At 27.8% G+C, this 16,584-nt stretch overlaps 1 protein-coding gene across 3 annotated transcripts in view; it reads right to left on the bottom strand.

The window, feature by feature from the left end:
* The window catches only part of LOC136969311 (WD repeat-containing protein 26-like), a 78,772-nt gene that overhangs the window by 12,432 nt on the left and 49,756 nt on the right, over positions 1-16,584 (bottom strand). For all 3 annotated transcript variants that reach the window (XM_067263432.1, XM_067263433.1, XM_067263431.1), the window contains 6 exons: positions 14,733-14,830; positions 11,067-11,223; positions 10,852-10,990; positions 6,807-6,947; positions 1,186-1,305; positions 952-1,097 (listed from right to left, as the gene is read on the bottom strand). In XM_067263432.1, coding sequence (XP_067119533.1) covers positions 952-1,097; positions 1,186-1,305; positions 6,807-6,947; positions 10,852-10,990; positions 11,067-11,223; positions 14,733-14,830 — 801 coding nt within the window. The remainder of the gene's footprint in view (positions 1-951; positions 1,098-1,185; positions 1,306-6,806; positions 6,948-10,851; positions 10,991-11,066; positions 11,224-14,732; positions 14,831-16,584) is intronic.

Genomic DNA, 16,584 nt, shown 5'->3' on the forward strand with positions numbered 1-16,584 from the left:
AATCTTCATTAGAAGCCAGTTTCACTTTCAGTTACATGTGAATGGTGTGTTGCATTAACTTTAGCCACAAGCTTACTGTTTATGATAATGTACAGTTTATTCATCTAGATTCAAAGGAATTGCTTACTTAATGCATAATAATGAATTGCAAAAAAATTAAATCTAGTGACAAATATACTGTACAGTGAGCTCAAAAAATATTTAAGTGTGAATAATCTTTGTTTTCTGTAAGCCAATTTTTTTCACATTGAAAAAAAAAATTGGCTTACAAAAAAACACTCCAAAACATTTTTAACCTTTCAACAGTGGAACAGTCAGGTGTGGGGCTCCCACTTAGTTGTGGAGAAGAAATGTGGGAAATTTTTAAAGTATATTTTCAAGCGTTTTTTCTCATTACTGTTTCGGAAAAAGATTTTGTAAACAGTTCTGTCTAGTAAAGAAAAGTCTTTTTTTATTGTTACATAATTCATTTTTTATGTGAATTTCTTTTTCACGGTAGTTTTTGGCAATACCCCCAAAAGAATTTAGCGAGTATAGTTGTCTCTCACCACTGCCACATGATCGCCTTGGACGATTATAATCGTCCCTCACTGTTAAGAGGTTAAACAAAACAGCTTAATATAAATTTATTCACAAAACTTTCTAACAGTAAGTATTTATCTCAGTGTATTATTGTAACTCTCATAATTAAAAAAATTTTTCAGAGATTCATGCTTAACTCTGGGCACGTGACTGTCCACATTTTGGTCCATATTAAGAATGTTTAGACTGTCCACAATTTGAGGTTTCACAATATGTTAACTGTAAAAGTTCTGCATTCCTGTTATAACAAAATAAGTAACATACAGACAGCCCCACACACAAACAAACATTTATATTAAATCAAACAACAGGTACACATTATCACGATGAAAGCAAATAAAAGGTTAAATTTATATAATAGTTACTCACATATTGAAGTCAGTAAGTTCTTCAAAGTTGTAACCTCTAATTCTATGATGTTTATCTGCAGCTAACACAGTTTTTCCATCATTTTTGCAAATTAAACACTGTACACGTACTCCTTCCCACGAATCTAAAACATTTCCATCTAAATCCTAAAAATAATAGTTTATATTAATCATCTAACTTAAACGTATTAACACACAGTAACAAAATGATGACAAATAAGATTAAATAATTTACACATTGATAAAATTGTCCTCTAGTTCCTCCAGTCACAAACTTTTTCCCATCTTTATGCCAAGCACAAGACGTTAGGCTATCTTCAGGAGAATGTGACATTTTAACTCTTAAGTCTCCTGTCTAAAAATATTTACAATTAAAAAAAAAGTAAAATGTCAAGTATAACTTTCTTTAATCCAACTATTCCGACTATTCAAATTTTAAAATAAATGTTTTAATTAGCATATTTGTTGCAATATATTGTGAATAAAAGCTTAGTTGATTAAGTTGATATTAAAATTGTAAATTAGTGGTTATTTTTGAATAATTAATAACTGATGAAAGAAGTTTATAGCAGTTAAATTATAAATTATACTTCTAAATTATAAACTTTTAAATTTTATTTTTAAAAAACTGGTAGAAAACAATCATTTCTATTATAGAAAGTGTGTTAAATGTATAGAAAGTTAGATGATAATGTGAAGAGCAGTAATGTGTCAGGAAAATTAAAACACAGACTGTTAACCATAGATATAACAGTGAAAACTGGAAGAAAAAAAAATTAAACAGGTAAGAAGACAAAACAGACATGATAAACATATTAAGGATTAATATACAAAATAAAAAAAAAAGAGTACAATAATTTATATACAGGTATCCCTTGATTAATGTGGTTAATTAATCCCTTTATGCCATCATGTATATCAAAATTACATTCATCAAATACAGTGGTACCTTGGTTACTTGATTGAACAATCACCATCTGCTAGAACAAATTTTTAGTTAACAACAAATATTTTTATTTTAAATCAATGAAAATAGCAAATTCAGCAACACCTGATTAACCAAAAAAAACATGTCTATGTTACATAAAGACAGCTGTTAAAGCTGCATTAATTAAAATTTTAGTCATGCATAAAAAGAATTGCTGCAGTTATTTTTGCACATTAAATCAAATCCCACGTTAAACAAGGGATACATGTACATCAAGTTCTCAAATATATAGCAATTTTGAAAAATTTTATATTATAATGATGTGTAATGATGTAAAGAGAATTCATTTCTATACTTTTATTAAATTCTGTTTATAACACAAGTTAATCTTTTTAAATATGTATAAAGTATTACATTTTTCTCAGATTCTGCTATATATTGTAAATTATGAATAGAAAATAATTTAGATATTTTAATAAGTTGCTGAGTAAAAATATTTGAAAAAAAATATATTTATAATATAAAAAGTTTTTGAAAGAAAATACACATTTCTGGAAATGGATAGAAGTCAGCAAGAATTTGACAACTCAATAAAACTTTATATAATGAAATATGTGGAACAACAAAAATCTCTACTATAAACAATTGTAAGAAAATTGTTAGAATTAAATTCCAAAAATAAAATTTCACAAACTATGAAAATTTTGTTTATGAAATTGATGTTTTAATGCAGCTTACATTCTTTTCGTAATTTATGGGTTGATGCCAAAGTTTCTGAATTTTCCAGAGTTTTATAGTACAACATTTATTTCAAAAATAAAGTATATTCAAGAAAATAATTGTTATTACATTCAAGCACCTTCTTCCATTGATTGCACCAGTCATGGATTCATGCTGAATAAAACTAAGAATTCTGAAAGTGTGATTTTCATCTAATCATCAGCAAACTGCTTTCCATCCAAGAAGTGTTGCATGAAGCAGAAGAGATGGGTAAGTTGGGATGGTGCAATGTTTGGATGTGCGGGTGGCGAGGGAGAACCTCCCAGCCAAGATCAAGCAGCTTCTGCTGCACCAACCTTGTTACGTGTGGTCCTTTGTTATAATGAAAGCACGCAATGTTTATCCGTGGACAAACTGCAGCGAATTGGTCACAATCAAGTGTTTTGCTCATTTCTTGTATGATCAGGCATAGGTTGATTCCATCAGCTCCTGAAGATCATCATCCAATAGGATGAAAGTCCTTCTTGAGCATGGCTTACCTTCTACTTCATATTGCCCAGCATTAAATTTACTGAACCAATCATAGATTTTAGACTTGGAAACAATATTCTTGTCAAAAAATTGCACCATACGGTAATAAGATTCAGCTGTTTTTATACAAAACTTATGATCATAGCATGCAAATGTGAAAATTTGGTCACAAATAAAATGTTGGCAAACTTGATATTTAAAAAGTTGTCATCAGTACACAATATCTTTTCACTTATGTTTGTCTACCTCAACACACTTTATTTACATTTGCAAGAAACTTCTAGATGGCATCTGTTGGAGAACAATTTTGAATATTCTACAGAGATCTAAAAACATCCAATAAAAGCAAGCATGCTAATGAAATATTTTATTTCACTACAATTTAGCCTAACATTTTTATATCCTTAAAAGAAACATAACTATATAATTTATATATTTTAAAGTAATAATTACTGTTGGATACAAATTGTGCAAAATCAAATTGATTCGACTGTTCCAAAATTAAGAGCTAAATCTTAAAATTTGTCAAGATATTTTTTAATGTTGAAAATAATCACAAACATTGAGAGAGAGAAGTGCATTTTTTTTTACTCCTCCTTCAGACTTACATGACACACATACATTGATGTTCAAGAAAAATTAAATAAATAAATAAATGATGTTTTGTTTACAATGGTAAGCTCTTTTGGAAAATACATAAAATTAATGAGAAACTAAAAATATACATTTTAAAGCCAAGTTTTAGTTTTCAGTTTATATTTTATTTTATAGTTTTTTCATATAAAAATTCAGAAATAGGGAGAATCAATCATCCTAGGAGACATTAAGGTACACAAGTTTTCCTCCTCTTAGATTAGATATGTGGCTAAATTTTATTCAGTTTTGAGTATTATATGCTCTTGTAAGTGAATTCAATCCATGGATAAGGGTACTAAATCACTATAAAAACAAATTACAATTAAATAATTTATGCTCTTATTATGTATATCATGAAGAATGTTGATAAAGTTTTTAAAAGTAACACATGTTAGATGAAGATTGAAACAAAAGCTTTAAGTCTAGGTTCTACATTACTTGAAAATACAACTGAAGCAAAAAAACAGAGTTATGCAATTTGAGTTTTTTTTTTATATTGATTTGGCAGAAATTAGAGTGAAAACAAATTTTAAAATTTTAACTTTTCTATTTCTGTTCAATTTTTCACTCATAATTTAACCAATAACAGTATTTAAGTGAATCTGCAAGTTTTGTAAGATGCTTCAACGATCAATATTTTTAAGTTGTTCAGCATCTTTTAAAATTTTTTTTAATCATTTTTACATATTGAGGTGGGAAAAGTGGCCTATAAAAGGAAAGTCGATTCTGCCATAAGGACCGTTTATTCCTGAAGTGCGTAAAGGACATTCGAAATAAAGAAGACATGTCTGTGATACTTCTATGCATTTAATTTTGTAATCTTTGAAAATGGTGACAGAAGAAATCTTAATTCACCAGTAAGAGGTTATCTGTAATTGAAATGAAACTTCTAAGTAGTCAAAACAACCTCTATTTTGAAATAATTTTGGTAATTGTAACAAATTATCTAAATGATGTCTACTGGATAATAAAACTATTTGCCAGACTGCCTATAAATTTATCTGACCAAAAGTACAACACTGGATTTCATACACAGGCATTCAAACACTATATGATGGTCAACTTGTGTCGCACATTAGTTGACCATCACAGGTTTTTTATTTAGGAACATTGCATGTAGGGCAAATGAAAATTGTTTGATTAAAAACAGTTAAATAAATTATAGAAAATATTTCCTAATCATTTTTAAAATTATTTTTTAGGTAGTATATGATTTTGTGTATACAATCTTAAATGTATACCCACAAATATGGATAGTACCCAATTACCTGGATTAATAACTTTGTACCCATTAAATGTGTCAGGTATATGTTTTTATACCTGATGTTCAGAACCACAACCAGTCAAATATTCAAGTGGTTAAAAAAAAAAAAAGCTGAACTCACAGAATTACTAATTATCATTTTCTTTAATTTGCAGCTTTATGTATTAAATATCTTGACTCTTAAATTAATATCTTGTCTATGAGATCTGTTATGTGTTTTAATCTTTTCATTTAACTTAGCATTACAATAAAAATCAGACAATTTCAGATTTACACATTTAATGTTTTTCTTCTATGCTTTTCAAATACACATAACATTAAGTAGTTTTATTAAAACATATTACTTTAACCAAAACATATTATTAGTGCTATGTTTGCCTCCAACGTTTTATTTAGAAACATTATATGCAGTCTTTCAGCACCTTGTAATGAAGATCAAGTAATGCAAAACCTCATCAACTATCAAATAGCATTTCACAGCTGTAACATGCTATATAGCTTAGTATATTGCTGATATTATTGTAAATATCATCAACACAAGAGCTCCGAGTTGCAGAAATGGCCAAAACTAGCCGAAGTGGTATTTACCACTAGATGCCACATAAACAACTTGCAGGAATTAATTACAGGATTCTCTCTCCATCTGTTCTGTTACTTATGTAATTAATAATTTATTTTATTGCATATAAACTTTTCAAATAATGGAAATTTCATCTGGCTTAGTTGGAAAAAAAGCCTAACCAGTAGAAAACCTATTTTCAAATAGGATAGAGTTTAAGTAAAACAGTAATTAAAAACAAAAAGAATCCCTTAGCTTTTCAGTTATCATCATTTTTTGTTTTCAGGCACTACTGATTGGTTAAATGCCTTAGGCATCCTTTAATATAATATACTTATTAAATTCACTTAATAAAATTGCTTTTATAGATGCCTTTGAGTTTTATAAATTTATCATTAGTATATTAGCTTCTACTTATTCCATTTTACTAGTAATAAGAAATTTCCATGTATAAGTTTTTGAGAAAGAAAAATAAGAAAATTTATCTACATTTACTACAAAATATAAAGTATTGTTACATATAACCACTATTTCCATATTTAGTGAATATATCTTACTAACTGCTTGATAATTTAGGAAGTAAAAGGAATTTAATCCTGTCAATTTACTTTGCATTATTAGTGCAGCAAAGTTTATTAACAACATATGGTTTAAATAGTTTAAAAATATAGTTGTGAAAATAAACTGCATGATATATTTAAAAGTTCCCAATATACTTTTGTATTATTTTGCTAACACAAGACAATACTGCTGTCACTGTACAGCATATGTTAAAATCAATACCAAACTAACACTCTGATTACACATAAGAAAGCCAAAGTCAAACTATTTATGCTATAACTTTTTTAAATGGACTGTATAAAAATGAAGTTGTTAAATTAACTATTAGTATTATGAACTGAATATTACAATATAAACTGGCATTATTATATCATGTGTAATAGAGAAAACAAATGTTCACACAAAAATATATGCACTCTAATATATTAATAATAAATTAAAGAAAAAATGAAGCATTTGTATATGAAAACTATATGAACATTAACTTTTTAGTTAAAAATGTAATATGAAAAAGAGGAAAAAATGCAATTTTTGAATTTAAAAAAATATTTATTCAAAGTTCTCAATCTTTATAAACATCTAAAAGGATATTTAAAACAATAAAATGAAGGGAGTTGATTAAAAAAAATTAACTTACTTGAAAAAACAAATACTTACTTCTACATTCCAAACCCATAAATCTGAACAATCATCAGAGCCACAAGCAATAAGATAAGTGTCATCTGGACTCCAACAAAGATATGATATTCCATACGAATGGCCTTCAAATAGTCTTTTATGATGGACTTCTAGTGTTTCCTTAAAAAGAAACACTTATATCTTAGTAATCGAAAATTAAAATGTTTATCAATGAGGCAACATTTTCAAAAACAGATTTTAAAAAAATAAAAATTATCACATTTTTAATTCAAACTTCAATGATTTAAAGTTTGAAACTAATATGCTGTTTAAATATGTACACATAAATACAATCTGTAATATCTACTTAAAAAAAAAAATAATATATTTGAAATCATAAACATAGTAACAGTTATGAAAATAACTGTTGTATGGAACAGTCCATACTAAAAATTTGATTTTAGAGTAACGTGATGAAACAACTATTACATCAAGATTAAATTTAAAGCAACAAAATTATCAATGTAAATTTCTAAAGAAAATATTACGGAGAAAAAATAAAAATTTGGAGTAATTAGTTTTACAGAAATAATGCACAAATAAAATTTTGCAATCTTAAAAAAATTTTAGTCAGTCTAATATAGGTAAGTATATACAGTCAAACCTGTTTTTATGCGGGGGATAGGGACCGCATTAAAAAAAACGCATTAAAAAAAATCTCACGAAACTTCACGAATGGCTGTAAATGATAGTTTTCGCAACACAATTAAAAAAATAATTTTTTTATGCGGTCAACAGGGACCGCATAAAAAAAGTCTCACATAGAAAATAACTCAAAACCGTACGAAATAGAATTTATTGACAACAGATGTCAGCACTTGACTGCATCGTCTGGTCTATCGTCTGTTTTACATATTTTTGTCCAGGTGGTGTTTTGTTGACTTAAAAAGTAAATTATTTCATTTTTCGCATATTCATGCAATAATATTACTATAATAAGTGCATTTATGCTATAATAAGTTTATTTAGCTATAATAAGTCAACGTGAGACATGACGAATCGCACGAGACTAGTCGCCAACTATACCGCACAAATTAAAAATTCGCATTAAAAAAATCGCACATAAAAAGAGCGCATAAAAACAGGTTTGACTGTATATTTATTTAATGTGATCGTGCTTTTCATAAATTTACTATTTGATACGATCAAATTTTATATATATATATATATATATATATATATATATATAAGTTAAATTGTTTATTAAGGATTTATTTTAATGTAAGTTTTCAAGAAGAGTGCATTTGACAATCTGTCAAAGCAAATAGAAGAAGACATTTTCTTAAATAATTTTTAAAAATAAAATTAAGCAAGAAAAATATGAAAATGTGCAAAGCACCCCTATTTCTTCTCCACCACTTGACCGAAGGGTCGGAACATTGTCCGATCAAGACTGACACCACCGAATCTTTAGGGAAGACAGAAAACTGGTGTTTGGCCATTAGTTGTTACTTCACGTGAGTGGCAGTGTACTTGGGCAGTTGGATTCGGGACAGAGGAAATCGAGAGACAGGTAACGGAAATAATGCACCCCACAATGCATATAAATATTAATATCCATTAATTTACACAAAAGACTTTACAACTATCAAAGCAAATTATTATAGGAAAGTTTACATGATTGAGAGGGAGAGAAATTTTACAATTAATCACAAGTTGTTAAATTTCTGGATTCATTGATTTGTTAATCCTTAATGATCTGAACTTGGACAGCTGAGTCAAAGGAGAATAGGTAGATGGACCCTGGATGGGTAGGATGTTAGATAGTTTGATGAGGAACCATCTGGTAGTAGGAAAGTTAGGCACTAGCAGGTTGGTGATAAGTGGGTATTTGTTGATCTGTTTGGAATAGGTAGGTTAGGCACTAGGTCTGGTAATAGGTCCTTGGCAGCTATTGGCGGCACAGAACAGGATAATGGTGGAGCACAGCAGAATCTCTTTCACAATGAAGCAGGTAATGAACTCGCCATTTACCCAGAGACAAAAGCAAACCCTATTGTTGTCATCAATTTCTTCTTTTATTTGAGGATCCTCCTCCTAAATTCTCATGCCCATTTTTGGTAATGTTGATGGCTAATCCAATGACGAATTTCGATGTTAAGTTCCCGATACATAGTCAAAATCGACACAGTGACACATTCAGAAGATGTGTCATCTCTGGACAAGGAAGCAAATCCATAGGAAATAGAATCACTTCCTGCTACCTTTGTCGAGAGTTGAAAAATTCAACACTTACGTGGGAATTTTAGAGAGATATTTTAACCTTCTTAAATAAAATTTCTCTATCTAGCTCAGGCTCTCACACAAATGATAATGATTAAATTATCTTAAATGTTTCAACTACAAAAGTTCTTTTATAAAAATTTTCATGTGATATATTACATTAAAATGCCTTTTGAAGAAAATATATTATAAAAATTAAAAAACAAAAGTGAAATTTGATATGCTCAATGGAGATCTTTAAAGATTTATTATTTTCAGAAAGCTGTTCAATACTTCACAGCATAGCTCTTCAACCAGTATGCCTTGAGATGATGCTAGGTGCTACAGCACAATGTTTCCAAGAGAAGGAAAAGCATAGTTTATGGTGAGTATGTAAATATGATAAATACATGTTGATTCAAAAGAGAATGATTTGCCTATTACATGTTTGATGCCACTGATGTTTGTGACAAAGGAATTCTATCTTTTACACATGTACAGTAATATTTTACAGATTATGTGCATGCCTTTACTCACAAAATAGTCTTTAAACAGTGAGCCATATTTCAGAATCTGTGAACATATAAATTTGGTGAGTCACTTGTCATAGTTACAATGTCAATTTTAGTGAAGCAATAAGCAGATGATGTCTTTGTTATGTGCACTTACAATTATTTGAGTCTGGACCCTGATCACGTGCTATTCATGCTAGGACTGAAAGATACTTTTTGTCCAGAGTGGTTTCTGGGTCGTTATGAAATCAAAATAAATAATAAAAAAAAAAAACAATAATAATAAAAATATTTGAATTTAATTCATAATCACAAATAAAAACAGTAAATCAGCATATATTTTTTTTTCCTATTTATATGTACTGTACTTTATAACTCCATTATGTTTTTTTGCATATTCTACAAATTATAATTGTAAAAGTGACTAAAATGTGTAATTTTACACCCTCAACCATGGGACACTTTTCTAAGACAGGCCCCAAAAAAGTAAATAATTAAATAAAATTTGTTGATGTAAATATTTGTCTCCAAGCTTTTCCATGGGGGAGCAAATTTTCTGTGGATGGTTTACAACATATTTGAATATAGTAGTGACTTAACTGTAGTGTCTTGTTGAATATTTACCATAATATTTCAAACTGTAAGTTACATTTTTCCTTAAAGTTTTGTTAAATAATAATAATATACAGTCTGGTATTCAAACTATTTGAACTCCTGTTACAACAAATAATTTTCTTTTATCATTTATCATGATATCTAAATTAAATTGTAATATGGATCATTTCAAAGTAAAAAATTAAAAACTGTACTGGTAAAAGTGGAAAGCAATTTTACTGTTTCCAGTGTCTTTGTTTCTGTGTTCTAACATAGTTATGCAGTTTAAAAACTTTTGTTACAAAATTTCAGTGCAATCTTAAGAACTTATTCTTAAAAGTGCATTCAATAGGTTCATTATCTTGTTTATTTTCGTTATTGTGCTTTTATATAATATTACTATTTCAACATCAACACACAGCATTATTACAATATTTTCATTGCAATCTACTGTATATTAAAAAGAAACTTCAGTTTATATATAATTCCTAATAGAGTTACTATATTGATGGCATTGTTGCCGACAAAAATATCCTTTAATAAATAATTGGAGTCTCAACATTTAGGAATGCATTAATTTGAACAATAGGAAATGGTTGTATGTAATGTATCTCAATTAATAATCTATCTACTACTCATTAATTTAAAATAATCCTGAATATAGTTTTAGTTCATAGCTTAGTTTAAAAATATATTTAAAAAATAAAAATACTTACTGGATCTACATCCCAAATTATAACTGTACTATCTTTGGATCCTGTTGCTAATTTTGTGCCATCATTAGAAAACTTACAAAACCATACCTCATCACAATGATCATTTAAAATCTGTAATGTTTCAGTTGGAAACTGTTCTCTGAATTTTACATAAAAAGTTATCAGGAAATTGCAATTTAATAAATTATTATAAACAACATAAAAATTTTATTTACCTGCTACATACATGATCGATGAGGAGAGAGATATTCTCAATACCAATGCCTGGTTTTGATATATGATAAGGACAACGATCCCTTTGTAATTCAACAGCTTGACATAACAATGTTTGCAATCGCCTGGGAGGAAGCATGATGGTTGGTGGTAGATATGCTGAAATATGTATATTGTACATGTCATTAAATACTTACAATACCAATAATTCTTTTAATATATATTCTAGATTAGAATCTGCACATATTTTTAAAAAAAACAAGATTAACTTACTAAATGTAAAGATAAACACATACATATTAAAGTTTTAATTATATACTTAAATCCAATCTTACAAACCTTGACAATAATGATTAAAACAATTCATTCATAATAAAATGACAAATATTTAATATACTAATTGGTTTTTACAATAAAACTTAGTGCTTTAATAATTTTAATATTTATTTGTATTTTGTCTCTCAACTAAGTTGTCATTATCATTGTGTTTTTGTTAATTCAAAAATTATTCATGTTTTTACTGTATCACTGTTACAGTAAATGTAAACTTAAAATTCAAAATTTGTTCCATATTTTAAAGTATATTCTATTTGACTTCATTAATTCTTGTATTTTGAATCGCTAACCATCTGCAAATACAACAAAATCATCTAATGAGAGCCATTTTCAAATTGAAGTACTATGAATCAACTTCCTATCGTTAGCAACAAGAAAAAAATCGACAACATAAAAACTTTATACGCAAAGCAAACTGTACTTTTCTCTTTCAAATTTATAAAGCTTAAAATGCATAACAGTTATCTTCTAAACATTATTGAAAATCATCACAGGAAGGATAACTACTGCCATCATCTAAACCGTAACTTCTTAAAACCCTCAACAAAACTTTTGATTGGACAAACTGCCCCAGTCTTTCAAATGATAAAATACTGGAACTTGTTATTTAAAGACTTTCAAGAGATAACTAAAAGAAGAAGAAATTCAACTTAAAACATAAGAAAAAACCCATCAGCCAGATCTTTAAAACTGAAAAACCAACAATTCTGCAGATCAAAGACTTTTCCTGAGAGGAAGTAAATTTCTAAAGGGATTTTGACTTCAATAGATTAATTATGTCTTTGTTTTAGTGCAGTGAAATTTTTTCTTTGCTATTAATGCATTTGTATTTTTTTGATGATTCTTAGATTCTTTTTGTTCCTCTGTTTGTTTATTTTGTATTTTTGAGGCACTTGAAAAAGGCCAAATGGCCATAGTGTCCTTTCATTAAAGAATATAAACAAACAAAGTGTCCAGTTACCTTAGGCAAAAATGTGCTAATATTTCATTAAATATTTGGTACTAATTTAATGTTGCATTGGCCTTTTTTTTAATTATATAGATGATTAAAATATACAATACAACGTTTTCTCCAACCTATTAACCAGAGTAATACTTTTTGATATTTGCTAACGCTTTCGATGCTCCTCCTGGGCTCTTCCTCAGGCATTCGATAAACATCGTCAAGCGTTAGCAAATATCGAAAAGTATTACTCCGGTTAATAGGTTGGAGAAAACGTTGAGTATATCATCCCGGTGTATTAGAAGTGGAGAATATTTATACAACACAACTTTGAAAAGTCACTGCCTAACACTTTCAATATTTCTAATAAGTCTGATTTCCCTAAATAAATAATAAAATGACATAAAATTCTGTGTTTTAGTTTTACTTTTTATTTCAGTGACTAGAATGTTACAAGACATAGCCAAACTGCATCTCATTATGAGGTCTGGGGTTTCTTGTTGAAGTCAAAGTGTTAGTGGAGGAGTCAACATAAATGACATGCAATACCAAAGTCAAAGACAACAAAAACCATCTCCAAAAGTTGATAACAATAGGATCTGTAGCAGACATTTGAAAATCTAGATCTGCTATATCATCAAATAAAAATATTAAGACCATTATAGAGATGTTTACACAAAGTCCATCAAAATAACTTCAAAGTATTTGTAATGATACAAAATGGCATAAATTTCTTTAATAATTGTTTTGTGCAAACAAATCATATACATGTGTGTACACACATGTACACGTATACACACACACTTGTCTATGTATAGTATATAGGATATTTTAAAAATAAACATACAAGTAATAACAAAATATATAATTAAAAATAATGTATAATAGAATAAGCAATTATTTATTATGACATTGTCACAATGCTGGACTGCAATCATATTTTTAATTTATTTAATTTAAAATATATGCTTTCCACCTCAAATTAGTACTGTAGTGTCTTGTTCCTATACATCACACTTTTCCTTTAACAATACAGTTGTACCAGTCATCATTCTAACTCCTTTCAGGTGAAGAGTTTCAAACTGAAATAATGTGAATTCTGATTTGCATCAGAAGTTCGTATACAGTTAAATCAGGGCCATATCTGGTCTTAGATTTCATTTAACTCCATTCTTCAGATTAAGGAAAAACAGATGGATGGTCACCCAATTTGATCTACAATTTTTGCAAATTGCAGCCTAAGTATGAAAATTGTTGTAGAAGGGCAACCTGTACAGATATTTAATTTTCAAAAGACAATTGATCACTGGATATATAAGAATAATAGGTGCATTAGACTGAAATATTTGCTGAAGTGGTTGTAGTTTAATTTGTTATTAAAGGTGCTCTTATGTTTTCATAATCATATCAGTTCTATTCTATACATTGCTTGACTAGGACACATGTTTATATAAACAAAAGTTGCAAAACTGACTTAAATTACACTGATCTGAAAGTACCTTTCTCTGCAGCATCATAGTTTTCCCACGGGTGTCCCCCCCCACACAAATTTCTGGCTATATTCCTGATCAATGTACAATTGAACTTTCACAGTACAAAATTCTACATTCAAAAACTATCTTTTCAATAAATTTTTGTGAAATGTAGGAGAAATATCCTTATTTAATTAAATCTAATTTATATAGAACAAACTTTTAATCCAAACAAATAAATGAAATAATATTTTATTATATCAAAACCAGAAGTAATTCAGACAACTGTCATTGGCAAAGTGGCTGTTGTCAGTACAGTACAATCACTGTACTGTATTCCACTCCTAAGGAGGTTGAAAAACCTTATCTAAAGATAATTTCAAATAACTTTTTGATATGTTCAAACAAAAAGTTATTTGAATGAAATTTTTGACTATTTAAATAGTTATTTTATTTTTGATAAATGATTCTAATGTTTTGTAAAAAAAAAACATGGGTAAAATTAAGTACAAAAAATAGATAAAGTACTCTGAAATTCATATGTTTATATTGAAATTGAGAAAAATGTTTTTTGATTTTTTTCATGTAAACTTTACATGAAAAAATTACTTAATTTTGAAAATTTAACTAATCTATTCAAAAAAAGTGTATAACTTAATTTATATTCAATTATTGGTTATATCTTTTGAAAATAAAGTTAATTTCATTTTGTTGAATCAATGTTAATCTGTTCATTTCAAATATCTTTTTCTACAAATGTATAATTGTTTAATGAATAAAAATTTTAACAAATTTTTTCTTCCTTTTTCAGTTACAAGTAATAGAAAAACATGTTTAAACAGCAAGAAATCGCTAACTAATAAAGCACAAAGAGGAATCAGATTTTATGACATAAATAATGGAGGAACAGAAGTTACCTTGAAGTTTTTCCATCAGCTTCTCCCTTGAAGTCTTTCCTTTTCCTTCCCATTTTGAGACTTTATGTAATTCATCACTTGTACTACACATCATAAAACTGTAAATTTTAATGAAAATTTGATTATTACATATTGTAATTTCTAATCATTAAAATAAATTTTTATTTTCAAAACTCATTAATGGACTATGAACAGATAAAATGCAGAATATTCAAAAAGTTTTACTAAATAAACAAAAAATGAATATTTCAAAAAGAGAATTGGATCTTGAATTACATGTTAAAGCTAAAAAGGATTATGTTTTGGTATGAATAACAAAACTAGTACACTTCAGGAAACATTTTAATCTATTATTTTACCCCTTTTTTTTAGCAATAAAGTTTGCAGCTCCCATTTTTAAGATAAAGTATTATATTCAGATTCCTCAGAAGAAAATCAAAAACATAAATAAAAAAAAATAATAATAGTTTTTATGATCATTATTCTAATAATGAAATTATTTATCTCATTTTCGTACAATGGCTTTTCTTTCATTTTGGAATCTTTCATTTAATAGTTATTTTGGTTATGACTAAAAAATGATAAAGTAAAAAATATTTTTTTAATGTTAAATAGTTCAATAGTTCAATGGATTTCTTTAGTTTTAAAAATTTATATAAATTCATTAAATTAAAATACATTAAATGGGATTTTGCATATATTAAAATGACAATAATAAACTTGAAAAATGTTCTGTTTTTATTAGAGTTAAATGTATGCATGCAAAACCAAAGTACTTTTGTAAATGTTACTTAAGTATCAATAAAAATTCTCTTAATTTAATGGAAAATTGCTACAACAGTTGAAAAATTGCGATTTTCATTGCAACTTGATTAAATACTAGATAAAAACTATTGCTGAGATTTACAGATAAAAAAAATTTTAAATTTCTTTAAATTAAGAATTTAGTTTACCCATTTAGTAATCACAAGATCTTACATTACATATACAAATGTAGGAAGGAATAAGAGCCAAGAATATAAAATATATGCACTTTAGTTAGAAAAAAAATCCTGTATCATCACAAAAGGAACAAACAGAGGAAATTAAGTGTGTTTCTTAAAAAGTAGAATATTCTTACTTTCCTACTAAAAAGTAGGAACGATAAGATGAATGAAGCCTGCAATGTAATTTATATATGGGTGTTTATAAACTATCATATTAGAATATACTGTAGTGCACTTAATGCATCATTTTTCAATCACCAAATACAGGGCAATTCACTCAAGACTGAACACTTATTATGTAGAATTACTAATATAAAAGCTATGTGCATGTGTACACAAATTCCTTATAACTCCTGCAATTTTTGTCCAATCCAGATGAAATTTTGATTATATTCGTATTATGTTCTGATGGAAGGTATAAGCTTATTTTGCAGAAATATTAAGCTATAGAATAAACATTTTATCGATGCAGGATTGGTGATCATGTGTTGCAGTGATGTTGGTGACCAGGTGACATTCATGCTTGATGAGGGAATTTCCCTTAACTTGCATTTTTAAATATTTTGGCAACTGGCATATTTTACTTCATTAAATTTAAAATTTTTCAACTTTAAAAAATGAAAGCCACATTGTGTCACTTCTATAACAAATTTTAAAAATCTTTCTATAGTGACCACATAATGTTCTATTAGCCAATCAGAAGTAAGGATCTAACAAGCCTGTTATATAGAAAAAGTGTTCTCGCTCATCTAACTAACGTACATATAATTCATCTTTGTTTTATCAATGTAAAATTAAAAAGACTCGCTATTTTGTTTTTAAAAAACATGCCTAAGGGAAAGCATAAGAGTAAAATTGGTCATGTA

Source organism: Centruroides vittatus, unplaced genomic scaffold (assembly GCF_030686945.1).
Source record: "Centruroides vittatus isolate TY-2023 unplaced genomic scaffold, ASM3068694v2 contig_1776, whole genome shotgun sequence".
Classification (NCBI taxonomy): domain Eukaryota; kingdom Metazoa; phylum Arthropoda; class Arachnida; order Scorpiones; family Buthidae; genus Centruroides; species Centruroides vittatus.